Source organism: Serinus canaria, chromosome 2 (assembly GCF_022539315.1).
Source record: "Serinus canaria isolate serCan28SL12 chromosome 2, serCan2020, whole genome shotgun sequence".
Taxonomy (NCBI): Eukaryota; Metazoa; Chordata; class Aves; order Passeriformes; family Fringillidae; genus Serinus; species Serinus canaria.
Window position 1 is genome coordinate 59,551,409 of NC_066315.1, and position 27,929 is coordinate 59,579,337.

Below are 27,929 nucleotides of genomic sequence, written 5' to 3' on the forward strand. Positions count from 1 at the left end.
ATGTGCTTTGCAGGGGTTTATAGCTCTCCTGTGGAAATTATCTCTAGCTTGAAAATTGGAATTTTAGTTTCTCCTCTTAGATGACTGTAACTAAAATTAAAAACTTACTTTAATTTTGCTTCCAGAAACTTACCAAAATTATTTTGGTGAGTTATAATGGTAGTAGGAAAAAACAAAACTTATTTTTTACTGATGTGATGTCTTTCATCTCAAAATTCACCAAATGAGGTAAAAGTTACTTGAATGTATTTTAAGAAAGATCACTAAGCCTAAAACCAGAATAGAACTAGTTTGCTGCTAAAAGAGAATAGATGGAGCATATGGCAAGAAATCAGGGACAATCCTACTCTTCCTATAGCAAACTGGTATAGGATCCTCCATGCTCAGGTAGTTCAGAGGTTTTTAGGCTGTGAAAATAATATGCTTTGTGGGCGCTCAATGTTGTGCTACCAGCAAAAAGGTAATGGGATTCTAGTCAAATGTGACATTTCTTGGTGCAAGGTCTGAATCTGAGCTTTTCTCTATTACTGTACATTTCCTCTTACCACTTCTTTCTGCTTCTTCTTACAGTGCTTGCTGCTAGGGAAAGCAGACAGACTGGATAGTTCAGCCCTTGCAGGGCTTCCTGCTGGGGTGCTGAGCCTCAGTGATAGCGCATGGTCAGTTTTCTACTGACTGACTAAAGAACACTTGCGACCAAATCTTTCGAGTGCTCATGGCTGTGTAAGCACGGGGGAGAGAGACTCTTGGGTTTCCATGTCCACTTGAGGAAAGGTCTCCAGCCAACTGCAACAGGGGAACAGCTGTGTTCCTGATGGGCTCTTGACATCAATGGACTCATGCTCCAAGATGTGAAGGAGCAGAAGTGTGAAACTGAAAGAAAGGTGTGGATGTTCCTTCATTAAAGGAGGGAATCACTTTAAAATTAAACTGTATTCCACACTGTGACTCTGTTAGGATTTTGGTAGGGGATACAGGCTGGGGTTTTTTTTTTTTATGGTAACCAACTTGCCTGACTAGGTCTCTGGATATGTCAGTGTTGTCCTACTGTAGATGTAACAAGGTGCAGCCAAGAGGAAGGGAAACACTGCTTGCAGAAGTTTTAGGCTATTGACTCATGTTCCAGAGGGTTTTCAGGGCTTTTAATAAAGGGAATCAGTCTTCCTGTGGGTAACTTAAATGAGTTCTTCTGAAATAGAGAATTGCATGATGCTGGTTTTTGCCATTACTGGTCAGAGTAGGAGAGAAGTTTAATTCCTGAGATCAGTTAACTAAAATAAAATAGCTGTGCTATGACCTCACACAGTGGGTAGTACTGTAGCAGATACAAATATTACTAAGTGAACTTTGATATTGCACACCTTCAGTAAATTTTCTGTAAATAAGAGACCTCACTATTTCTGAGTCCACTGCAGACTGGAGATGAGATGTAAGAGAATATGAAATTAGAGATCAGATCAAGTTCACTCTACGTAGATCTTACATATTTTTCAAATGAAGTGGACGCACCCAGTGTGAGACCTAAATAGCTTGATAAATTCTTCCTTTCTTGTACACCTAATACTACAATTCAACTCAAGTGTAATGCTAGATAAAGCAAGAGGTGAAACTTCCATTACTTGAGATTTTTTCTGTTCCTTGTTGGGATGAAACCAAGGCCTTCTGACATTTGCAAAAGCAGGTAGCCAAGGTTTGTGGCTCGGTTGCAGACTTGGGAGATCATGGTTCAAAGTCATGTATAATCCTAGGAATGTGCTGGACTTGTTTCTCTCTGTGGCTAAAGAAGCACCATGAATTTTGAGGGATGTTGACTCTGCAGTGTGATAACTCATGTGTCAAACTGAAAGTGGTGGAGTGAGGTTTGAAGATGATTGAGGACTTGAAGTCTGGCCTCAGGTTAGGGCTGTGTAGTGTCCAAACTGTGTAAGCCTGTCTCTTATACAAGAACTATTGGTCATTCTGTTCTGAACAAATAAATAGTGAAACCTTCTGTTTGTTTTTTTTAACACATTCTTCACTTTCTGTTTTCAGGAATAAGTAAAAGAAGAGGGGTGATGAAAACAGCCATCAAAGGAGCTTTTTGGCCCACATTAACAGTGCTGTTCCTAAAGTATTCATTATAATGATTTGTTACTGACCTGATATTACACATTTGCACAGAGTCAGGTTTCTGTTTTCCCTTTTTAAAGGCCTGTTACTCATCTCTCTACTGATTTATGGGATTAACTAAATGCATTTGAGTTGCATAAAGACAGAATGTTTGAATGGAATGCCTGACTCTTATACTTCATTTTAACCCAGAGTTTTTCTGGCTCCCCTGTTCTAAGTTGTGCAGGCAACTTAAAGGAAAGACTTGTGATGGCAATTCTGAGTCTCTGCCACCGTCTTATGTTCTTGGAGGTAAAAGGGAGTGTAGAGGAAATGTTTATATGCAGTGTAACAGAAATAATATGCAGAAATCTTGAGCATCTTCTGGGTACAGATAAGTATACTTCATGTTTGGGCTGTATAAGAGCAGGATAGGTTGTTTTAAGTGCATGTTTCCCTGGATAGATTTTTTTCACTGGAAGTGTAAAGTGGAGCAGTTGACAGCATCCTAGCTCTGTGTGAAAGAGCAGCTGCAGTCAGAAAAACGGTACTTGAAGCTCTTTATCTTTTTTGTCAGCTTCCTATTCAGCTATACATTTGCATTACATATACATCTTTTAAATTGGTTTCATGTATTTCCTTACCCCACTCAGCCAGCTCTGCAAAACCATCATACCATCTTGCCCTCTTTCCCTCAGTATTTGGTGCAGTTTTTTGTTTGTTCGTTTTTTTGTTGTTGTTGTTGTTTTTTGGTTGTTTTTTTTTTTTTTATTGAACTAACCTACTTTGCAAGCTTTACATTCTTCCCAGGCAGTTTGATTCCCCACATATGTTTTGATACCTATATTCAGACCATGTATTGTGAAGGAGTCTGCTGCAGTTCAGCCCAGATGAGGTGGTGGGAACTGTAATGTGGTGCTGGACACATTGCATGTGTTGGAGGATTTCTGCATCTCATATTCAGACCTAACCCCTATTTCCAGCCTATTCCTACTCCTTGATTTCATTTTTCCTATTGTGAAAACGACATACAAAGCAAGCAAAGTCAGGTTTGTCTTCCATTCCTCTGTTAGCTCCACAGTGGGGGCATGTTTTCATTCATTGAGATAGCAAGTCCAGTTGAAAACTAAAGAGAATAATTTTCTGGTTTTACTCAACTTTCTTGAAACAATCAGATTTTAGGGAAAAGGATTATGAAGAACAGTTATAAGCAGGGAAAAAACACCTAGAAAAGATGTTAAAAACTGACTGGAATATATAATGTGTTGATTCATGCTTTTTTTGACCATGTCACACTCAGTCTGTAATGTGCTATGAAAATAATTCTGATGTCCTTTTAAAAAATTTTAGCTTTACTGGAAATGAAGGAAAGAGCTCCATGCTGGAGCAGGCTCTTGGGTTTTCACATGAACTTGTGGGTAAAGCAGCAGAAGTTTGAGAAATTGATCCAGGTTTAAATTAAGACCAGTAAGTATTGTTGGAGTGAGGAACTCTTCATGACATTCAAATGAGATGGCAAATCTCTCTCCTGTTTAGAGTTTTGCTCCCTTCTCCTTCAAGTGAAAAAAAGGACATGCTACAGCATCTTATTTGAGTTTTGTTTTAAAACATGTTTCTAAGGATCCCAGTAGGAACATTCTGCGGGAGTAATGGAGGTACCACATGGTTTTGGGTTTTTTGGGGTTTTTTTTGTTTGGTTTGGTTTTTTTGTTGCTGTTTTGGTTTTTTTTTTTATTCTCTGCTCTTTTCTTGTTTTTAAGTGTTGGCAACTTGCTTTCATCTCTATGTATTTGAATTTGTAGCACAGGAGTAAAAGGTACTTCTGCAAAATATGTCAAGGTCCTACACTGGAAAATCCTCCAAAGTGCAAATATTACTGCAAAGGGGCATGCTTAAAAAGGTAGTGGTGATGTTAGTGAAAGGAAATGAGCTTTTTTAAACAGAATACCATGTGTCTCTATCTTGAAAGCTATTTATGGTCACAGTAAACTATAATATGACTTGGATGTAGTGCTGTGCCTTATGTTGGTGGTGTTGTTGCAGGTTCCAGTTGTGAGCAGTGCAGAGAAGGAGCCACATACTCAGGTGCAGTAATATCTCCCAACTTAGAAACCACTAAAATCATGCGAGTTCCTCACGCTTTGTCAGTGTCTGACTGCATCGCAGCGTGCTGTGACCTCTCTGGTTGTGACTTGTCCTGGATGTTTGAACGGCGCTGTTACATCGTGAACTGCCAGCACAAGGACAATTGTGAGCCTAAAAAAATTGAAACTGTCAAGTCCTACCTTACCTTTGTGCTGAGGCCTTCTCAGAGGCCAGCCTCACTGCTAGGGCTTGGGCAAGTGATCCCAAGCATGGTCCACACTGTGGGACTCCAGAATGAGCCATCAGAGGAAGTGAGTAGCCTGAAGAAGCTGTCTCTGCTTGGCAAAGATCCCAGCCTTGAGGAGATCCCTGAATACATTGATGATTATAAAGAGTTGGAGCAGGACCCCTTTCAGGTGGGCATCAAACAAGAGCAGAAGGACGGTATGGATTATGCTGACTGGGGCCTGATAGTGGCAGGTGAAAATGGCTTCAACTCTTCCACGGGTGATGATGGAGATAACCAGGAAGATTTTGCTGAAAAGAAAGGGGAGGCTGGGAAGGTAGAAAGCCTTCTGAATAAAAACAGCTCTGAACTGACTTCTGTCAATGAACACCCCACAGAGAGGTCATCCCTTCTGGATATTACACCACTCCCTGGGAAGACACTTGAAAGGGAAGCAGCAGTTCCACTCCTTTCACAACCTGAGGATGCTTTGCAAAAAGAGGTATGTTTGCCCGTAAGGAAGCAGGCTATGGTGAGGCTACTTGGCAATTATTTTAGTTTTCAAATCTTTGAAAATCTTAGGTTATTGCTTTATAATATTACAACTCTCAAATGACTTACAATCATGTTACCGTGTAGAAGAGGCTGAAGGGGATAGGATTGTCTTAAGAGACAGGTGAATCACTAAAGGACTTTTTTTTTTTTTCTTTCATCAGATGATAAGGAGTTAAATTCCCTTTAGGGCACTGTGAGGTTTCCTTGAAAGTGTACAAATGAGTGAACCTAGACCTGGTTACAGTGGTCTTCACTTCTGACCCACTGAAAGTGGGTCAGAAGTGAAGACCACTGTAACCAGGTCCAGGTGACTCACTGGAAGAAGTTAGCCGAGCAGTACTTCTAGACCCCCTGGTATCCAAAGGTCAAGATCAGGGAACATAAGCTCCTCCATCAATTACATTGGGCCTGCTTCATGGTTTCATGCTACTAAGGCACATTGGTGTTATAGGTGTAAGTGCTGAGGTAATTTTTATAATGCTTTTAAAACATTAGAGGGGCATGGAACTTAAGGAGGGATGATAGCGGTTTTGGACCATGATGCAGCAGCATAAAGTGGATGAGGTGTTTCTGTTCTCAGAATCCTTGAGTCTGATAATTAGAAAAATAAGTTAATTACTTAAAATCCAATATGTAAGTCAGAATAAGTGAGGTGCACCTGTTCTTTGTTTATGTAAGTGCACCTGTTTTCTATTTATGCCAACTCGATGGATCAATTGAGACTAAAGGGGCCTTGGTTTCTTAATAACAGGGTGGGTTCACTTGGAAAGTTTAAACAGGCTGCAAATTCAGCATTCCCTGGGTTTGACTCCTCTTGCCAGAGGACAGAGGAAATTGATCTGTTTTAGCTGACTTGCTCTAAATACCACAAGATTTTGTAACTAGCAAGTATGTATTGCTGTAAAAATGGAAATTTATTGTTGTTACTGTAGGGAAGTAAAATGCAAGCAAGTAAGAAAGTTGAGTGAAATCTGTGACAGCTGCACTTCTGGGAGGGGTATGACTGATGTGTGGAGAGCAGCAAGTCAAAGGAAACAGATAAAAACTTCGGGTAACTGAAAGGAGCCTCCTATTAAGAGCCCTGGTCCTCCAGGTGTATTTAAGACACCCCAATACCTACTGGGGGGGGGCAGGAGAGCAGGGCAAAATCTGTGCAGAAAGTTTCTGAAGGTTGATGATAACTTCAAGAAGGTTATTGCTTTGAGTTGCTTCCAAGAGTTGAGAAGGAGAGACTCTGCTGGACCTCAGCCTTGCAGGAAACAAGATTGGTTAGGGATGCAGGCATGAGGTAGAAGCTCCTAAGAGGGGCAGGAATAAGGGAGGAAGCAGGGTCACAACCATGGGCTGCAGTAGAACAGTCTTTGGCCATTTGTGGGATCTGTTTGGAAGAATTGCAAGGGAAATTGCCCTGGAGTTAAGTGGGGGCCATAACAGCAGGCTGCTTTTTGAGGACCATCTCCTGTAGAGTCAAGGTAGCCTGTGACTTTTATGACTGACTGTTAGTCTGGAATGTATTGGCACAAGTGAGAAGAGATTAGAACTTGTTTTCATGTGTATGGAAGAACACTTGACAGCAGAACAAATGCTGTGGCAAGCTGAAAATTAGGTACTGCTACTGCAAGCAGAATTGATGATGGGAGACTTGTTTTTAAAAGTTCTTTCCATGCACACTTCAAAATGGGCATAATTAACATGGGGGTTCAGGTGAGAAGAGTAGATATTGGTTGTTTTTTTCTTAGTATGCAAAAAGTATGTATATATGTACATATGAAGAGTATGAGACCAAAGTAGGCTGTCACTGCTAATAAAATTTAGAGTGACATTCTAACTAACTAACTAACATTAGTTAGTTCTAGCAGAGGGCAACAGCTGAGCTAAAATAAAGGGCATCCAACCACTGCTATACTAAGCTCATCTCCCATATTTCCTTCCATCTGCAAGGGGAAACTTGCAAGCATATTTTAGTTGCTTCCTCTGTAGTGTGATGGAAATCAAGCCACACCAAGAACCTGCAGCAGCTCTGTGCTCCACCATATTTATGCACTTTAGGTGTGCAGTAAGACTTGAAACTTGTTTCCATTGCATTTTGCTGTCTAATGAAGACCCATTAGCATGGTGCTAATCTTTAGCCAATTGTCAGGATCCCTGCTGACTGAACTGCTTATGCCTTGTACCTTAGAGGAGTCATAAAACTTCAAGTTCACCTAAACTAGGTGTCAGAGCAGTTTGTTCCCTGTCTCTAAGGAACCATGTGAATACTATTTTACGAAAGTTGAGATTTCACATCCTGCAGCAGAGGTAAATATACATGGCCAAGCCTACTTTGTAGATCTCTACTTTGATTTTCCCACCCCAGCCGGAATATAAAGATTTTGCTTTGTCTTTTTACACTGACTGTAGATGGGAGTTTATTGTAAAGTGAAATGGAGAGAAACCTACTTGTCACTGGGACACAGAGTTATTTTTGTGTGATCTTTATATTATGCTAACATTATACTAGCACAGCCACTGAAATTCCAATAAAAAGGCTGAGGAATGAGATTGCTGCTTTCCGTGCAGAAGGGAGGAAGTGCCAAACCTGGGTCAGTCTTTAGCCACAGCTGATAATGATGCTGTACAACTGGTAAGACAAGTGTAGTTGGAAGGTGGTTGGGATGTGCTCTGTGAGCAGAGCTGTAGAAAGCATGTTAATGGGATAACATCAAAAGCTGTTCATGACATGTATTGAGAAATGGCTCTAAAGGCTCTCTATTAATGTAAAGATAGAATCTAGGGAAGCAGAAGAGCTTCAGAAACTGACGAAGTCTAAGTGACCTTTGTTTCCTAGGTGGGAATTCCTTTGAATTTAGACGCATGTGGAGAAATGGAGATGATGAGTGGTGTTAGCAAATAGTTTTCCCTGACCTTCCCTAGAATCAGCTTCAGTCCAGACACATCTCCTGTCCCCTTCCTAGACTCCACTCCCCTTCCTTTCACTGCAGATTATGCTCATTTACTTTGATGAAGAAACAGGTGGCACAGGAGGCTGGGGTCAGTGCCTGGCAGTCTCCTTTCTGCCACTTGTCATTTCTTTATCTTTCCTGCCACTGTTCCTTCCTTTTTGTTTCATCTGCACTGGTGTGGCTTCTCTGTAGGCCTCATTTCCCTAGGTGGCACCATGGGAAACATGCACTCCATGCCACCTTCCCTAGGGAGGTGGCATGGAGTGCATGTTTCCACGAGGGTGTCTTCAGCCCTGTGCACAATAATGTTTGCTTCCAGATGTTTCCTGTTGTGCATGCCCCCGCATCCTCCTGTGTCCCCTGCCCACAGTGGCTATTACCTTTTTTTGACTGGGTTTGAGAGGTCATGGTGTTGGTGCATGGTGGCTTGATTCCATCCACTCCTAGAGTAGGTCCTGCAGCCAGTCCTCTGCCACCTAAGTCCTGCAGGTATGCCCAACACAAATTTTCAACTTGGCTTCAAGATGAAAATTTTCTTTTTCTAGTTTGGGAACTTTACTTGTGACCCTAGTGAAATAGAAGCTGCCTGTGGCATATTGTGGTGATAGGATTTCCTTCTTAGGTGTCTCTTTTCTCCAGCAAACGGATATTTTCATCAAATCTCATATGGATTGTTTAGCACTTATTTGTGATTCCTTCTGAAAAAAAAGTTGTTTTTTGAAAACCAAATTTTGTTATGAAGGAAATCTTAAATTTTTACCCTGGATTAAAAATGCTGAGAGGTTTCCAAATAGTGTTTTCATTGGTATATAATCCAAACAACCTCTCAAACTGTGGTGGTTTTATATAGGTTATGAAAATATGAAGGTCTTAAAATCATGCTTACTACTAAGTTTAATGAATTGCCCTTTTTATTGCACATTATACAATGTTTTCTTATCATCCTCTCAGTTCTGCCACAGCAATTCTGTATCTCTGTTGCTGGATCTGTGCTGATGCACTGCCTTCTGCAGCTTCCAGACAAAGCTGTTTTGACAAGCCAGACAGAGCAAGGTGGCAAAAATGCAATTCCCTGATTCCCTCCCTTCACAGTAGTCAGCAGGATGTGGTGTCAGGTGCTGTGTTTTTTGAGCAAGGACCTGCACAGAGATTTTAAACTGAGAAACCAACCAAACACAGACCTCTGGAGTCTGTGCCCTTGGAGCATCCTTGTCATAAAAGCAGTCAAATGCAGGGAGGGTCTCTATGTGATTTGGGAGAGAGGATATGGGGTTTGTCACTTAAATGAGTCATCTAACTGTTGGGTTTGTATCAGAGTTCAGAGGGATCTTATGGACTGTCAGTCTCCGGCAGCTCAATAACATGAGTGCGTTCAGAAACCTGTACAGAGTATGTGCTATCCAGCTGCCCAGATCAGAAATCTGCAGTGCTGCCCATCCTTGAAGTAAGATATCTGAAAAAAAAAAATTCTTTTTAAATTTTCTAGTTAAAATTTCTTTTTACGATTTCCAGTTAATTTCCAGCTGATCTGCTAAGCCAAATAAGGTTTTTAAGGTCCTAGCCAGAGTCTAGCTGCTGCTATGTTGTTGCTGCAATGTTCCAAACATTTACACAGTAGATAAGGCCTGACTCAATTCTTGTGCTTATTGTATTTGCAGGGATAATGGTGCAGTCAAAATGCATAAATCTCTACCTAAGAAGCCTTAGGATGGCTGACAGACTCTATGTGATGGTGAGCCTTTTAGTGTCTGACTGGCTTGCCTTCAGAATTCATATTTAAGAGGTAGAATGCAGTTGAATAACAGAGATGTTCATCTCTTGTTTTGGCTTTGTTTCAGTTTTGATGCCTGCAGAAGCTGAACAGATCTGTTTGGTTAAAAATACATTGACTTGATCCATAGAGGATGTATAAAACCCCTGAAAGATATTTTGATATTTAGATTTACCTTTCTTTCTATTTTGAAGTCCGTACTTCACGTTATATGGTTGGTCTTATTTTCTGTCAGAATTCTCAAGAGATTTGCACTCAAGTCAAACCCAGGGAACTGGAGGATGTGGGCTCTTGCCATTGGTGTGTTTGTATCAAGCAATGGTGGCTGTAAAAAAGGGTAAAAGCAAACAACCCACAAAGTCCCTACTGGCAGAACTGCCTATAGGACTCACTCCCAGAAAGAATTCTTTTTTTCCTTTAACTTTTACTTTCCAAGCTGAAATTTAGGTTAATCTTGCCCTCCACATCTGTTCCAACAAATCTCTCAGTAACAGTTTCTGTCTGAGAGCTTAATTTCTGATATTGTCCCTGTCCCAGTTGTCTGCTGTCTGCTAACATTTTTAGTTTGTCTTTTTGGCTGTGACACTGCTTTAGACACGACAGTGCCACAGGGCACCTTTTTTGACCGCAGTGTCTTGCCTAGGCTTGCTGACTGAAGTGATGTTTGGTGCCACTGCAGAAGAGGCACCCTGGAAAGGTACGTTTGAGGTGACTTTGTCTCCATCTGTCCTACAAAGCCATGATGGCTGCTTTTCAGCTGCTAGATTGGCAAAGAATGAGGAGAGGAGAGAAGCCAGAGGAAGCTCAGGAAAGTAGACTCCCCTCAAATTCAGAAGGCAGAAAAGAACACTGTGGTTTGCCTAAGTGTGGGAAGAAAATCTTTTGTAAATAAGATGAGGAGTGGAGTGGGTATGTAAAGGAGACCTATCTTCAGGAAAGACCTTTTGCCAAGATACAAAGCAGGATGGGCTTGAGGTTCTCCCTGTACATGATGCTGTCAAGGGTGAGACTCCTGAAGGCACCACTTTATGAGAGCTGCAGCCCCTGATCTTGCTCTCAGTGTCCAGCTGCTCAGAGTACTGTCTGCATATGGAGCAGAGCTGGAAGTGTGGCCACAAAAGTGCTTGTCTTGTCTCTGTTATGAACTCACTCAAAAGTGCAGCTCTTGGTGGTGTCCTCGGCATCCTCAAGGGTGGGCAGCCGCAATCCCTGACACTGCACAGGGATTTGTTCTCTGTGTCCATTGTTGAAGATTGAGATGGACTTGCAGATGACTTCTGTGCTCTGTTTTCTTGTAGGCTGGGAAGGAACAGTTCCTGTCATTGCTTTCACATTCCCAGCTGCACAAGGAGCTTTTTCTCCTATCTATAAGGCACGGCTGCTCTTATTTCCTGGGGAGGCAAACCCAAAAGGGAAAGTAGAGCACCTGAAATGCAAAGAGTAGAGAGTTGGGACTGTTCAGCCTTGAGCAGAGAGGGTTCATGGGATTTTATAGATGTGTATAAATAACTATTATGGGTGTGAAGAAGATGGAGCCAGGCTCTTCTCAGTGCTGTTCTGTGGCAGGATAAGATACAATGGACACAAAATGAAATACAGGGAATTTTATTTAAACACTAAACCCTATATTTTTTTTCTGTGAGGATGCCCAAACATTGGAGGTTTTCCAGAGAGGAGGATTCTCTGTCCTTGGAGAGACTCATAACCTGACTGAATTTGGTCCTGAGCAGTCTTCTGTACCTGGCCCTGCTCTGGGGGCAGGGGCTGAACTGGGATACCTCCAGGGGGCCCTTTCTACCTCAGCTGTTTGTGATGTTAGTGTACACTTTGCCAACCTTCATAATCCTATTCTTCAGTTAATAGATGATGTACAAACAATAGTATTTTGCTGTACCTTCATATGCCAAACACAGTAGCCATAATTAGAAAAATGCTTTCCCCATATCATTGGATCAGAAATAAATCTTAAGAATATTAGGGAAAACCTGCTGGCCCATTGAGGGTAATGTGTCATTGAAAGGCAAGATTAACCCAGTGCTGAGTTATTCATGCCACACTTGCCATGTCCTTTGGAGCAGTTCTGATTTACTTACAAAGTGAGGTGGTGCTGCTTGATGACTGAAGTAGAGAGTGTAGGGTGTTTTATTACTGTTGAGGAGATAAAAAGGCACAAGCAACTTGTGTACTGAGCAGATATAAGAAGCAAGGACTCTTTTATGTTTTTGTATGGCACAAAGACAGTAATACCACAGAGACTTTCTGACTTTGGCTTTTAAAGGTTTATGACTGTATTTAGAACTGGTTTATGACAGTATTCATCCTGTCTTATATGCAGTATTCTTCTTTAATACTGAAAAATTAAAGTATTAATTCTTCAGTATTCTTTAATACTGAAGAATTAATACTTTATTTCTTCAGTATTAAAGAATACTGATTTCTTTAATATTTTGGTAACTGGTAGCGTTAGTTGTATTCCAGGTTGCCATATGACCGTTCTACATCTGAAACTTGGCTGTTATTAGCAATTGTAACAAACCTTGGTTGGAAAAAAACCTAGTCCTTGTTCAGTGGGTATTCTGTATGTGAATAAAATCTAGTACCATAAATCAGTGGGGTCATCCTACATGCTATTTAAAAAACGGGATACCTCTAAATCTAGAAATGTGAAAAACGTCTCACAAAAACTCTTATCCTATAATTCCTATTTTCAGGCTGCTACACCTTCCTCTTCTTCAGATAAGCCAGATTTCTCCCCAGGCGTGTCAGAGAAAACCCAGACTCCCACAGTGGCCCCAGAGAATGCCACTGAAGGTGGGCTCATGCTACTTCCCACTAATGCTGCACCATCCGAGCCCATGCAGCTGTTCACACCACCTGCTACTGCTGCTAAAACAGGTAATGTTTCAACAGAGCTGGCAATCTGAGGGGTACCTGCAGGCTGGACAGAGGGTGGGGATGACTTTTCTACTGTCAGGTTTCCAATCTGTTGTCAATAAGAGCTCATTCTTCATCCAAATGTTACATAATCCTACTTTAAACCTGTAGACCTACAGTAACGCTGCAAACTGCAGACCCTGTAGTCACTTAATTCTGAGGCAAAACCCTGCCCAAGTCCACCATTAGTGGGAAATGACAACTCAAGGAAATACAGCTAGGGAAAAAGCAGAGATTAAGACCTGTTTTAAATGTTTTAGTTTTTGGGGTTTTTTTACTTTGTAAGCAATACATGAAGCTCTCTCGGGTTTCAGAATAGTCTCTTGTAGCCATATTGTTGTTCTTGTTGTGACTCTTCAGAACACTGCTCCTGCTCAGAAACTCTGCAGTAGAAGCCTATCCATAGTTGCCGGATACTATGAAGCAACATAGATGGGACCTGAGGAAGCTCAGCCCTTAACAGTGGAGAACATGGCCCTCAAATCCTGGGAAAACAAAATTTTTCTCTAATTTCAAAACTGTGGGGAAGCTTATCACACTTACAGCTGCAGAAAAATCAGTTTTATTTTGAAAAGGACTTCTGACTGCCATGTCTTCTGTAGTTATGTTAAATTCTGTGTGTATGTTCATGTATCTCCTTCCTCCTGCTGAGTTTTCTGCCTCCCTGTGCACACTGACAAAGGGTTAGAAGGACCACAAGAAGCAGAGAAGCATAGATGTGTGTTTTTATGCACTCCTAATGTACTGAGGGTTGTGGAGAGCTAAGCCCTTTGCTTCCTGGTAGAGGAAGTCTGGTTTGGGACATTCTTGACACCCTCTACCAAAATGCAACCTGCCAGGCAGGACAGCAATAGAAGGTAAGAGGAAGAGAGAAGCTACAAGAGATTCCTCTCTAAGACAGTGGATCATCATTACCATTGATTGATGGCTAGGCAGCTCTTTGTCCTCCTCCTGTGAAGGAAGACATTGAAGAGGGCCCAAAAAGGAGTTTGGAAGAAGAAGCTGAAGGGAAGGTTGTGGTGAATCTCACAGTAGGTACTGCTTTATACAAGGATTGCCTAAAGTTTTTGTGTTCTCAGCCAGACTGTCTAGAAAGTCTCAGTGACAGTCCCTCCTTCTCTCTTTCGGCTATCACCCTATTCTAGCCGTTTTATTATCATCTGATGTGAAGGTCCAAGTGCAAACCTTCACTCCACAGGTGTCTAGGGCAACTTCCATGATCAATTGTGAAGCCTTGGGTGAATTTAAGTGGCAGTGACAGAAAGTGTGTTGTCAGTGTCTTCATTTCATCATTTTAGACCCATCAGTTGCCACTTCTAAGTAGCTTCTTTGGCATCTCTTCTGAGTTTGGAAGTTGGCCATTTAGATACTAGTGAATTCTGCTGTCAGAGAACTTCTGTTCTGTGGATTCCCAATATTAAAAGGAAGATATTTGAAACATTTGAAATACAGGACTAAGTCGTACTTTAGTATATTTCTTCTGGGGGCTGTTTTTGTGTACTTTGGCATTTTTTGAAAGAGAAAAGTTTTCAAAGACAAGGACTGGATAGTAAGTGGATTGAATGGGCAGTTCAGATAAGAAATAACCATTTTCCCTGCTATGCAAGTGGATTTCTTAAAAGGAACACAAGATGGACATTCGAACCTGCCTTGCAAGTGCCACACGAACATAGAAGTAGTACTTCTTGGTGAAGGAAAGTGGTGTTAAAGTTCTACTATGATTTTTTTGTCTTCTGTAACTGTGTTTTTTTAATTCCTGCACTTCCAATTACTGAGGAAAATACATAAATCTTTATTCAAAGCATTGTTACCTCTGATATAAAGAAAGAAAGAGAATACTTTTCTCTGAAACAGAAGTAGGGAAAATGAAACATCATAGCTGGAGAAGAAAAAAAAACTTTTGTCTGGTAAAAGATGAAGAAATCACAGTCATGATTAAATAGATCATTATTTTATAATGCATTAAGAATTTTTTAAAATTATTGCTGCCTGTTCTCTGTGGAGTACTTGTCAAATTTTACTTAATCCATTGCAAATAATATTTGACGATACTAAATTTATATCAGTTCCATCTGTAATAACATAGTGTACTCATCCTGTCTTATATGCAGTTAAAGAACTTATTGTGTCTGCTGGAGATAACATACAAGTGATGTTACCCAAAAATGAAGTTGAACTGAATGCCTTTGCTGTCCCACCACCATCTACAGGTGAGTTGAATGCCTTGGTATACAAGGAGATGCATACACTACCAATTTGTAAATGCAGACAGGTTCTAAGTTATGTGAACATCCACCACTTGGGATAAAACATTTTTTCTTATTTATAATATTGCCTCTTTTGTGGCTCTAACTGCAGAGAGATTTCCTCTCTTAGATTTTAAAGCAGAATTTTTTTAAGTGGCTTTTACTTTCAGAACCTGAACTTATTAGCCAGATGCTTCAATAGAAAGCCTGTAATTTCTGCCAAAAGATGATGAGGCCTAGATTTTAGCATCTTGCTGTAAAGCTCAGGGGAGGTGGGAAAGTAGGTTTTGAATGCAACATTTGCCTTAAAACTGCCAGCTTCTGAATTGCAGGAGCAAGTATAAGATGTTTCATAACTAGCTATGTAAAATATGTTGGCTTCACATGAAGCTGGTTTTTGTGAAGAAGTTGATTATTTGTGAAGTCCATTACATTCTTGCTGCTTTACCAAGCACTGGAAGACACTGGGAATTTAACATGTGGTCATACTGCTTCATTTTACAGGCTTAGGCAGTAGCAGTCATGATTTCATATTGTAGCATTTTATCTGATGAGTGGTGAACTTGATTTCTTTGTTTTCTGGGCTTATCTTGAAGACAAAACTGATTGTTCTTATGCTGTGTTATTGCTCTTAGAAACAGCCTACACATATGAGTGGAGCTTAATCAGTCACCCTGCTGACTATAGTGGGGAAATGGAGCGCAGGCACAGCCAGACTTTGAAGCTCTCTCATGTAAGTGAGCTGTAAGCTCAGGCTAATTATGTTTGTGTGGTCCTTTCATAGAATTGTAACCTGTGGGGAAGGGCACCTTGATTCAAGGAGTTCAAATGGCTTCAAGCCATCCTGAGTCTCTTCACTTGTTTGTGCACCAAATTTATGCCAGTATCTTAGAGTGCTCTAATAATTATCTAAGATAAAGTAAAAACTCCCCCGTGTTTGCTTCATATTCCCCAATTCCAGGCAGTGGCTAGTGGCTTTTTAGGTATGTGTTTATAAAAGTAGTTTGAGGATTCAGGCATCCATATTTACTCTTTGTGATATGATTGTCAGATTTGAGCATACTTTTGTATAATTCAACATGTAACCCCATTTGTTCTGTATTTGTTTCAGTTATCAGTGGGACTTTATGCCTTCAAAGTGACAGTTTCTGGCGAAAATGCCTTTGGTGAAGGTTTTGTAAATGTCACGGTCAAACCAGGTAAATCAGTTGATTGATATAATAAATTTCTTCAATACAAGTACAGCATACTCCTCAAACAGTCTCTCAGTTACTGTTTGTCAAGGACATCTGGCAGTCCAGTCATGCTGTTGTGTTTCATATCTTGGTGTCTAGAGGGGTTTTAAGAAAGTAGAGCTAAGGATCCTGCTCACTGTGTTTAAGTGCTCTCTAGTCCTTCCACCTCCTCAGGCAAAGCCTGAGATATCATCATGCCACCTTTCCTGGTCCTGTTCTCCAGCTGGGGACAGGAATCCTGCTGATCTGGCTCTATCTGCAGGTTACAGTGCACAGCTCTGATCTGAATTACACCACGTAGGAGCACTGCAGTGGAACACTGCTGTGTCAGCACACTGCTCATCACTAACCTCTTCTTTGCCTTGTCCAAAAAGGACAGCAGATGCTGCAAAGCTGTGTCTCCTAAATTTAATCACTGGGGACTATTGATCTGTAGACTTAACATTAGTTTTGCCTGGGCTTTCAGTAATATTTTTTTTCTTCCCCTTTTTTTCTTCCCCCCCCATCTTTCTCACAGCAGTCAGAATTAACCAGCCACCTGTTGCTGTTGCTTCACCCAAAGTGCAAGAAGTTTCCTTGCCTACAACTTCTACCTTCATCGATGGCAGTCGTATGTACTGGACCATCCTGTGCTTATATCCTATATTTTTAATATACAGTTACAACATTATTGTTTGTCAATTTCAAGTGAAATTTCTTATTCTCACTCTTCTCAGAAGTTCCCGGAATAATGATTTATTTTGGGAGTATGTGTCCGCTTATAAATTATTTCAATAAATTAAAAAGTTATAAAACACAACCCTGCACATGGAGATTGAGATGCAGAGCGTCAGAGACTGCTGCATCCAGACAGCAGCTACTCTTACAGCTTCTTCCTGTCCTGCCCAGAGACTCTCTGTGCCAGTACAGCTGGGGCCATAGCAGAGAGCTGTCAGATAGGGTGTGATGAGGTGTTGTAACTGCATTCATAATTACTGAGTGCAAACAAATCAGAATGTGTAGAGTCCAAGACTGATTTTTTTTTTTTTAATTCACGTGTGTGATGAATTGTTTAGATAAATCATACCAAAGGTAACTTGGTATGACTCTGTGGTTAATGAAGCTTGTTCAATTATATTTGTAGAGACAATTGTAGAAAACCGGTTACGGATGAACTTATGAATTACTTAAATATTCACTCCAGCAATTGCTACAAGAAACTGATGTGTTTTTCTTTAATGAATGTAGAAAGCATAGATGATGTGAAGATAGTGAGTTACCATTGGGAGGAAATTAAAGGTCCCCTGAGAGAGCAGAAGGCATCTGCTGACACACCTGTCTTGCACTTGTCTAACCTTGTTCCTGGAAACTACACCTTCAGGTACCTGCATGATTATTTTCTTGGGTGCTTATCTGTGATATCAGCTACATTTTCATTTTTTTTCTGTGCTCACATGTATCTCCTCAAACAAAAGAACCTAATTTTTCTTCTGCATACTGTTACTCTTCATTTTGCACAGTGGGGAAACATACAGAGTGGTTTTATCAAAAAATGCTTGCAGTGATCCTTTATAAGTCAAAATTACAGAAAGGAAGGTATCATAAATTAATTATGTCCCCACTTCCAGCAATAACTACTGTGACAGACTAATTTTTTTTTCCTAGCCTAGAAGCTGGCTAGTGCCCTGAATGAAACTATGAGTCAGGCTGTGAAAGTCATCCTCTGAAGGGTGGTGGTAGACAGAATAATATTGGCAGACTGGTCCTCACAAGACATTGTTATGCACTGATTTTACTAAGAGTCATTCTGTTCTTTATAAAAGCATTTACCTTGCTACTGGTTTCCTCCATTTATGCATTGTTAAAGCTGGGGGCTGCCCAGATAGTGGAAGCAATGTTTGTGGTTCAAGATGCTTTAGTAAAAATCAGTCCATTTTCTAAACTGTTTAACTTAAAGCCCATTCTATAGAGAAGCAGACTTCCCTCTGACCCAGCTTGGGTTCTTTGACTGTCAGTGGCTTGCCTATCAGTCAGTATATTATCTATCATCAGCAGATTGTTGAAGCCAGCATGCATATACATTAACTGTGGTGCTTCACCTAAGTTCCACCAAAAGTTTTACAGCTTCTACTTCTTAATTCTGTATTTTTTATTGGAAGTGTTCCATATCGGACAGTACCAGAAATGAAAGTTAATTTTTTTCCATGTTAAAAAGGGCAGAGTCTGGCTTACAAGCAATGCTTCTAAGTGTATTCCAAACCCTAGGGAATTAAGAAGTCAATTGTTGCATCTCTGCACCTTTGAGGGAGGCTGACTTACCTGAACAAAAAAGTCCAATGCCCTTTATACACATGGCTGTGCACCCCTTGCAAAATGTACATGTTCCTTAATGTTGGAGGTAATGAGCACTAGTTTGGTTCCTGCTCAGGTTCCCTTCCATGTGGTCAGCTATATGCAGTTTTCATAACAGAGGTGGATTACATATTAGTTGGTCACCTTTGAAGTGCCTGCAGTAGTCTCATTTTAAGATTATTTTGTGCTTCTGGGAGGCAGTAATGTCTGAGGTTTTTTAAAACCCTGTACATTTTTAGTTTTGTAACTTGATATTGATATTAAGCTCCATTAGAATTAGTAATGATGTGCCACAAAGAAATCAGTGAGGATCTGCTGCAGTTCTATAAGCAGAGCTTCTGAACATCCAGAGTAGTTTTAGATGTTTCTCTGTACTGTTTCACTATAGGGGATGAATAAAATCCCTGTTTTTTACTGAGTACATTTCTGAAAGAGTTTGTAGTGAATGGTGACGTTGCCATTGACAGCAGGTAAAGGGATTCAGAGTATCTAGGCTGGTTTTTTTTTTGTTAAAGGTTGAAAGTTGTCTTTGTGAAGTTTTCTGAATTTCTTTGCTGCCTTAGTTGAGGGGTATGTGTGTCTGAAGCAGAAGTTCATATCATATAATCATTGGCTTTTGTTTAGGTGATGTTTGAAAAAGTGCCAGAAAAAGATTAATATTTCAATTTGGAAGTTGGCAGAAGTTAATCCTAACAGATACTGTTTTTCCTGTTGTAGACTCACAGTGATTGATTCAGATGGAGCAGCCAACTCCACCATTGCATCTCTGACTGTCAATAAGCCAGTGGATTACCCACCTATTGCTAATGCAGGACCAAATCAGGCAGTCACTTTGCCCCAGAACTTCATCACACTGAATGGAAACCAGAGCAGTGATGACCATGAAATTGTCAGCTATGAGTGGTCACTTAGTCCCAGAAGCAAAGGCAAGGTTGTAGCAATGCAGGTATGTGTATTTCTCCTTTCACAGGATTGAAAAGCTCTTTTATCTTTTCCTCTAATATGAGCAAACACATACCTAAGTAACTATTCAGAAGTACTGAAATACCTAGAATTATGTTATTATTTTTTTGTTTTTCTCTCACATGTATTCAGGTCTTATTTTAGATACTGCTTTTAATTCCTTTTCATAATTTTTTTTAACTATTTGGGGCCAAACAAACTTGCTTGTTCCCTGGTGGTTTGGAAAGACTTCAAGATCACGTTTTCGGTGCTTGAACCCTAGAAGCTGTTTCACAGACTGCTGTCTTTTGAGGCTCTGGGCAGGCTGAAAACTGGTTATAGGAGAATGTAGGGACAGTCAGAGTTTTCTTGTAACACTTTCTCCTAGAAATTTCATTTTCTGAGTGAAAGATGACAAAACCTTTTGGTGGTGTTTATGCAGCCATGCTTTGTGGTGGATTTTTTATCCTCTCTTCACTAAAACATGGGTTTCCAGTGAGGGCTTACAGAATTTATTCTCTTATTTTCATGACTGTTTCTGTTGTTGTTGTTTTGGGGTTTTTTTTAAAGTTAATAAATATTTTCATTGGACTTGCATTTGTTAAGTTGGAGACTCTTACAACTCTGTAGGCAGTTGAGATAATTAATGTAATGAATCCAGCTGAAACTCAGGAGCCATTTTTTATAAGACTTGATTTCTGCCATGTTGGCAAATGCTTTAGACCTTCAGAACTGAAAAGAGATCACTGTAGATCTATTTAGGAAAGAAGTAATATTATTATTGCAAGACTACAGTGTAGAGGAAATTAAAAATTATGGAAGGACTTACAGCATGGTGACTTTTTCTGATCATTCACCAAGACAAAAACTTTCCAAAAGCACCCAAGCAAACTGAACTTGTACTTTTTGAGAGCTGTTCAATCTTGAAGCAACCTTTCTGAAGGAAGGGAATGACTGCTCGAGATAGACAATGGATTCACTGGGTATTTAATGTGGAAATGCAAGTGTATGTTACAGTTTCTTTTCAACAGACTAGTAATCTTTTTCATGTACCTGAAGCTGAGGATCATAGGATCGTAGAATGGTTTGGGTTGGAAGGGACATTGAAGATCACCTGGTTCCAATACCTTGCCATGGGCAGGGATGTCACTCACTAGACCAGATGGTTCAGGGCCCAATCCAATTTGGCCTTAAACAGTTCCAGTGATGGAGTATCTACAGCTTCTCTGGGCAACCTGTGCTGGTGCTTCACCACCTTCTGAGTAAATAATTTCTTTTAATATCTAATCTACGCCTGCCCTCTTTCAGTTTGAAACTATTCCCTCTTGTCTTGTCATTATCTGCCCATATAAAAAGTCCCTCTCCCTCCTTTTATAAGCCCCCTTTAGTACTGGAAGACTGCAATGAGGTCTCTCCAGAGCCACCTTTTCTCCAGGCTGAACAACCCCAACTTTCTCAGCCTTTTTTTGGAGAGGTGCTCCAGCCCTCTGACCCATCTTTATGTCCCTTCTTTCAACCATGCCAGAGGATGCTGGTCTGTGGTGTATTATGTGATATCCACTGTTAGAGTGCTAAGTAATAATTACCTCTGCTGGTTAGTTAATAGTTTATCAAGTCTCTGTTCTTATCATCATCTTTATCCAAACAAAAAAAAAAGAAAACCAAACCTATTTGCATTATGATTTGGTATTCCTCATAAGAAAGATGCCACAAATGTTCCTTTTATTAGCAAAAGGACCTATAGCTGGGCCCAGTCATTTTATGACTTCTATAGGTATCAGCAAATGCTGCTGGAAGAGTAAATTCAGAACAGAGTTGCCTTGTTTCATATGGGGGGTTTTTCCATAACCCTCTTTGTCTGGGTTCAAGTCAAACTTGGTTTTGCATTTAACAGTTTTTATAAGTACTAAAGGATGTCATTATGTTAGTTTTTAAAATATCCCTATGGAAATGGAATAAGCTGTAGGAATTTTCATCAGTGTTTAATTTCCTAACTGAGAATGGTAGTGTTCCATGTGTTTCACAATTATTGTTGTGGAGATGGATATGCAGTGGTTATACAGAAGAAAATAGGATTGATTTCCTATAGATACTTCTCTGGGTTGGTAGGAAGAGTTGGAGTAGTGAACACATTACCTCTGTGCGCCAAATTTTAAGCCTTCTCTTTATCTGCAAGGTGCATAAACTCCTTGCTCAAACAGTATATTTATGACTTAAAGCATTTCTTTTTCCTTACATTTGCTCTGTAAGACCTTTCATTACCCACAACCCTTTCTGTTTAATCCTGTCCTTGGCAATGCTGCGAAGGGAGTGCGGACGCCGTACCTGCAGCTCTCTGCAATGCAGGAGGGAGATTACACCTTCCAGCTGACTGTGACAGACTCTGCGCGGCAGCGCTCCACGGCCGAGGTGACGCTGATCGTGCAGCCCGGTAAGTCAGTGCAGGCACGTCTGGCTCCCTCAGGGCTGGCCCAGCCTGCTGCCTTGGCTCCAGTGTCCAACACCTCCTCTCCCCACATTATACCACTGATATGGCAGCCCAGGTGCCTGGTACCCCTGCAACAAGGACTTGTCCACCTCCATTTTCTGTCAAAGCAAGCAGTTAAGTGTAGAATCAAATGTAGAATCAAACAAAATCCAGGTGGTGATCCTGAGGGCTCACACCGGCCTGGTTCTGTAAGGCAACAGAGGTCTGTTTGCATCTGCTTCTACAACCCAGATTGTAGCTCTTGAGTTTAATTTCCTACAGAGTCTGTTTTGAAAGCTGCTCAGAGTATCAATCAGTGCTTTGCTCAGTTTTCTTATTGTTTTGCAATTCTCCTGCAAGGGTCCTTATGTGATTTGAATTCACTTAAACAAATTGCATTGTGTTTCCCAGTCAACCAAGGACTTTTCAAAAACTGCATCTTTCACATGTTTATTTAGGATTGGGAGCCAAATGATGAATAAGCTGAAATGATCTGGGCCTCATGTGATTTTTTTTTTAATGCCTTTTTTTTTTCACAGTATGTTTGCCTTTTACATCCAGCTTTTTCTGCCCCTGTGCAGGTCTCACATTCCACCATGGGGAAATGTTTTATCTTCCTGTTACTGCTTAATATACATCCTTTGTAGATTATCCCTTCTGGGGCAACTTTACAGCAGTCATTCACTGCAGAAACAAAAACGTGAATAGAAAATGTGTGTGGTGGTGCCTTTTAGAACCCTTTATAGTGTGGAGTTGAAAGATGCTATTGCTAAAGTCAGGCTCAAGGGTAAATGAAAATGCAGGAATATGCAGGTAGCATTGCCAGTTTTACCATGTCACAAAAGCAGAGTCTGAAAACAGAGTTACAGGTTATATTTCTTCACTAAATTCTCTAAGGCTCTCAATTGGCATTAACTCAGTGGCCTTGAGCAGCAGACAGAATGGGTCAGAATCTTCTCTGAGGGCAAAGAATCATATTTGTGTGGGAGGTTTTGAAGGGGGTGGACTGGTAGAACCAGGAGAATGACCCACCACCACCACTCACGTTTTATGACATTTCATATAATGCCTTGAGCATGCAGCAAGATTTTTGGGACTGTGACTGTGCCTTTAGATAGGACTATGAAAAAGGAAAGTAGGTAATGTGGGATTTGGGATCCCACTTGCTGTGGGATTTGGCTTGCTGCAGAATGGGCCTCCTGCCTGCTGGCTTGTGCATGTCATACTTGTGGTTTGTACCTTTTGGGCCAATATATCGAATTTTTATTAAAACACCCTATGTAAAATCTGATTGGCAAGCCTTGCCAGTGACTACCTCGAAAATGTCAAACACTAAATACTAATTTTGCAGAGAATAACAGTCCTCCAGTAGCAGTGGCTGGCCCTGACAAGGAGTTGACCTTCCCAGTAGAAAGTACTACACTGGATGGAAGCAAAAGCCAAGATGACCAAGGCATTGTCTTCTATCACTGGGAAAATATCAGGTATCAAAAGATTTTACTAATCCTCAGTAAAATAGGGAACAAAGTGAAAATGGTTGAGTCTAGAGCCTCTTATCCAATTATGTTGAATGATGAATCGTGATTTATGTTTGAGAAGTGTTTTCAGGACAATCCCACTTGGGTAAGTAATAGTGTAAGAAATAGCAATTTGAAGTTCAACTTGAAAACTAAGACAGTCTCTGCCTATGTTTTGCAATGTTTTGCAAGGCCTCATTTTGAGGCCTACTTTTATAAAATTTAAGAGAAAATGACAGGAACTTTTGTGTCTCCTGTTAAAAAGCAAGTAGCAGATTTGGGTTGCATCCTGTAATATACAGAGTTTTTCATTTGTGTTCAGAACTAGGGTTTCTCAGTCACTTGTTCATTGAAAATAAAGTGTCAGTCACTTTGCACTGAACTTCCAGTAGTGAGTGACTAAATCACTCTTGAATGATAATTGAAAATATTTTACAAAAGCTTATAACTGTATATTTATGTGCAAACCTAACTGATCCTTAATAAAAGGGCAAGGTATTTTAGCTCCTGCAGCTATTGTACGTGGTACAGGAAGAGTTATGCTGGCAGACAGTATAGGTTGTGAGTGGCTCTTAGAGCAATAATATTTGCATGAAATAGCTATTAGTTATAGTTCTGTTTTCATGCTCTCATGAGATAGAACCGTGGTGAGGTTAAACTTCTGGGGGGTGTTTTCTACTCTTCTGATAGGTGGGGAAGTGTGCTTGGGTGCTTTGACTGTCTTGAGAAAAGTCATTAAGGAGTTCTCTAAACTAAATTCATGTCTCAAATGGTTCTTTAGCCATCAGTGCTTACAGCAGTAGTAGACGATAACACACAAAATCAAAAGGCCTGAGCAATGCTGCTGAACTCAGTTTGGCTGGCTGAGCACAATTATTTTTGTGAGATGTTTTGTTTCAGTGGGCCAAACTCTGTACAGATGGAAAACGCTGACAAGGCAATAGCAACTGTGACTGGTCTCCAGGTTGGTACCTATCACTTCAGGCTGACTGTGAAAGACCAGCAGGGCTTGAGCAGTGCATCTGTGCTCTCCATTACTGTGAAGGAAGGTAAGCCTGGCTGCTGCCTCTTAGGGCATGGTGGGCAACTGAACACTTCATTCAGTAGCTGATGAAATGTGAAGGAAATCAGAACAGAAAGGTGTAACATATTCATTGTTATATTTCAAATGCGTTTAAGAAAACAGTTCTTTTGTTGTGAAGTGGTATTAATTAATTACCTTTGAAGAATTAATTTCCTTTGTTGCAAGCTGTTTCAATGTTCAATATATGCAAAATTAGTTGTAATAAACATGCTCCAAAATAATATTTTTTGACAATTGTATGTCTACATCATTAAGAAGATATGTTTTTATTTTATCTTTGAAATTAAGCTTTGAGCAGAAAAGCAGTTTTACTGAGGATTTTAAAGTAACATCCAAGAAGTGACATCTCAGTGAAGCAAGTTCCACTTAAAAATTTAATATTAAAAGACCTGGGTTGTTTGTTTTGTTGTTTTGGTTTTTTTTTTTGGTTTTGGGGTGGTTGTTTTTTTTTTTTTTTTTGGGTTTTTGGGGTTTTTTTGGTTTTTGGTTTTTTTGTTTGTTTGGTTGGTTATTTGGGTGGTTTTTTTTCTTTTTTGTGTGTGATGTGTTCTTGTGGTGAGTTTGGTTTTGTTGGGGGTGTTGTTTTTTTTTTTTTTTTAATTATACAGAGAAACAGTTGCTGTAGTGTGGGGTATTTGTGGGGTATTTTACAGTTTGTGGGTTTTTTTCCCAACATGCAAGCTGTAGAGGAGGCTTTAGGATAATTACAGTATCATTGAGTGGTTTAGGTTTTGAGGGACCTTGAAAATCATCTGGTTCCAAACCTCCTGCCATAGGCTGGGACACCTTCCACCAGACCAGGTAGCTCAAAGCCCCATCCAGTCTGGCCTTGGACACTTCCAGGGATGTGTTGACTTCAGCAAGCCCAGGATGCAGTTGGCTTTCTGGACTGAAAGTGCACATTGCTGGGTCATGCTGAGCTTCTTGTCAGTCAACACCCCAAGTCCTCTCTTCAAAGCTTAGAGGCATTATGCTGACTACTCCCAATCCAGTCTCTACCCAGCTTATACTTGGGATTGGCATTGCTGTGACCCATGTGCATCTTGGACAAGAAGCTGGACTTTGTTTTACTCATGTGCAACATTGCTTGAACTGTTTCAGAGTTTCAGTTTGTGTTCAGTTAGAAGTATGTGGCAACAGCTCTGCCCAAATGTGTCCATGGTCTTGTTTGTGCTGTGAAGTGTGGCCACATTAAGTTCTGTCTACAAGTGCAGGTTTGATATTAAAAATACACAGATTTCCAATAACCAAGTTTAGTCAACTGATTTTATTTGGAAGAGGCAAACCCTGTGCTATTAACAGACAACACCCTTGAGATCTGCCCAGGATTGAATTATTTATGTCCAACTGTTTGTGTACAGTGAGGTATTTCACTCAGCCCCACAGCTTCCTTGAGCCCTGGTTTACTAGTTGTGTTCTGAAAAAAATCAGTGATGCCTAATTTCTGAAAAGAGAACAATTTAGTCTTTCTTTAGCTTTTCTTTACCATATGCCCAATGCATGCCTTAGTTTCACTGCTAGTGGTGAGCAAAAAACATTTGGGAATTAGACTTACTCTTAAGTTTCCTGATTGCATTTTTCCTAAATACAGGCATTTTGAAGATACGAGATCTTGCACAAGCTTCTATTGGGTAATAAGTGATTTTCCAGATGAAAAGGTCCCAGCGTGGTGATCTCATGCTGTGCTGTGTTTCTAAGTAGGCAGAAAATCTTTTTGCTTGACTGAGAAGATCTGATGCTTAAGTTATTGTGAGACTATAAATAGAATATCCCACAATGCTTTTTGAAAAAGATCTTTCTCCTCTACTGCAATGTGCTCAGAGCCAGATTTTGTATGCCCACTCATCCTTTCCTTGTAGCTTTGATATGAGGCTGTGTTGTTATTGTCTGTAATCATCAGGTAAAGAATTGCAGTGTGGGTGTATTGGCAATGGCATGTCACATGTTTTGAAAGCAAATCCATCTCCACTATTTTTATGGCTAGAAAACAACAGTCCACCCCGGGCACGTGCTGGTGGGAAGCACGTTCTAGTGCTTCCAAACAACTCTGTTACCTTGGATGGCTCAGGGTCTGCTGATGACCAGGGGATTGTGTCATATTTGTGGATTCGAGATGGTCAAAGCCCAGCAGCTGGGGTAAGTTTCTTGAAGGTTGTAACATAATTTGGCTTTTCTTATGCATGTAACTGCAGCAGGGAGAGCAGGTATGACCCATAAGATGCTGTCAGGTGTGCTCCCTGTTTCTGGTTTGTCTCTCCTACTCTCTGTAGTGCTGTGGTTCAAGAGGCTGGTGATATTTTTTTAGTACAGCTAGAGAATATAGTAACTAAAGACTGCAGCAATGCAGAGTAATTGGTGATAGTATGATGCTAATGTGTTTGAGAGAAAAAATAAAATCTGAAATCCAGATATTTCAAAGGAGGAAGGGTCGGAGAGAGCAAGTACCAATAAAGATTAAGGAATCCTGCCTGCTAGCATATGAGGTAAAGTTTAAGGTAAAATTGGTGTTTGGCATTACATGTGTAGACACCTTCCCTGGCAGACAATTAGCCTGGAACATTAGGGCAGGGTGTTCTGCTCTCTGAGTGGGACAGGCAGCAGAAATACCTGAGGATAAACTTCAGTTTTGTGTCAGCTAATAAAAGTGGGATAACTTTTTTCCCTTTTTGCAAAAAGTGTTGTGGACAGCTCTTTGGTCTCAGGGAGATCAGCAAGATCGGTTAATCAGCAAGTACTGGGAGAGAAGAAGCAAAGTCATAAAAAAAACTTCTAGAAGCGATTCACATGAGTCTGTAAGAACTGAAGAGGTTTAGCTTAAATATAGCTGACAGAGTTGATAGTTCAAAATGCATGAACTCCAAGGAGAAGAAATTAGGAGTTAAGGAAGCAGAACTAAGGATACCAGAATAAAATTGAGAAATCATAATGGAACTATCTTGTATTTTCAAGAAGATGAGTTCTTCAGATTGTCAGCTGTTCTGTCTTTGGGTATTTTTAATGAAAATATCCATAGTGTGCAGACATCCTCATCACTGTTGCTTTCAAATTTCATTACTGTGCTATAAACTGTGGGTAGGTCACATTTGTCCCAAAAGTCAAAGCAAGAACACACAGCATCATACCAGATAGCTGTTTTGATAATGAAATCTGCAAATGACATCTTTCTCTGAGGGTGTAACTCTTCTGGACCTTGTTTTTGCAGGATGTGATCCATGGCTCAGACCACGAGGCAGTACTGCAGCTAACTAACCTTGTGGAAGGAACCTATATTTTCCACTTGAAAGTGACAGATGCTAAGGGAGACTCAGATGTTGATTCAGCAACTGTTGAAGTGCGGCCTGGTATGACAATTAAAAGGTCATCGACATGTTGTGAATACCACATCTTTGTTCTCCTCTTCACTTATTTATTCAGATGTTGATGAGAATCTCTCAAGTTAAAACACAGAGCAAACAGGTCTCTCTCTTTCTGCCTTCTTACTGTTCTGTGACTAGGCCCAAGTGCGT

The 27,929-nt window shown here is 40.4% G+C and overlaps 1 protein-coding gene across 2 annotated transcripts in view; it reads left to right on the forward strand.

Moving 5' to 3' along the window:
* Positions 1–4,196: 4,196 nt before the first annotated feature.
* Positions 4,197–27,929, forward strand: part of KIAA0319 (KIAA0319 ortholog) — a 32,849-nt gene continuing 9,116 nt past the window's right edge. The window contains exons 1-14 of one of the 2 annotated variants that reach the window (XM_050970883.1): positions 4,197–4,901; positions 12,379–12,562; positions 13,968–13,973; positions 14,713–14,811; positions 15,483–15,580; positions 15,959–16,046; positions 16,600–16,692; positions 17,310–17,442; positions 19,131–19,359; positions 21,663–21,786; positions 23,174–23,306; positions 24,240–24,388; positions 26,408–26,559; positions 27,626–27,764. In XM_050970883.1, the coding sequence (XP_050826840.1) occupies positions 4,212–4,901; positions 12,379–12,562; positions 13,968–13,973; positions 14,713–14,811; positions 15,483–15,580; positions 15,959–16,046; positions 16,600–16,692; positions 17,310–17,442; positions 19,131–19,359; positions 21,663–21,786; positions 23,174–23,306; positions 24,240–24,388; positions 26,408–26,559; positions 27,626–27,764 (2,317 nt within the window). In that variant the 5' untranslated portion in view covers positions 4,197–4,211. The remainder of the gene's footprint in view (positions 4,902–12,378; positions 12,563–13,967; positions 13,974–14,712; positions 14,812–15,482; positions 15,581–15,958; positions 16,047–16,599; positions 16,693–17,309; positions 17,443–19,130; positions 19,360–21,662; positions 21,787–23,173; positions 23,307–24,239; positions 24,389–26,407; positions 26,560–27,625; positions 27,765–27,929) is intronic. The other variant, XM_030236120.2, reaches the window with a different exon arrangement.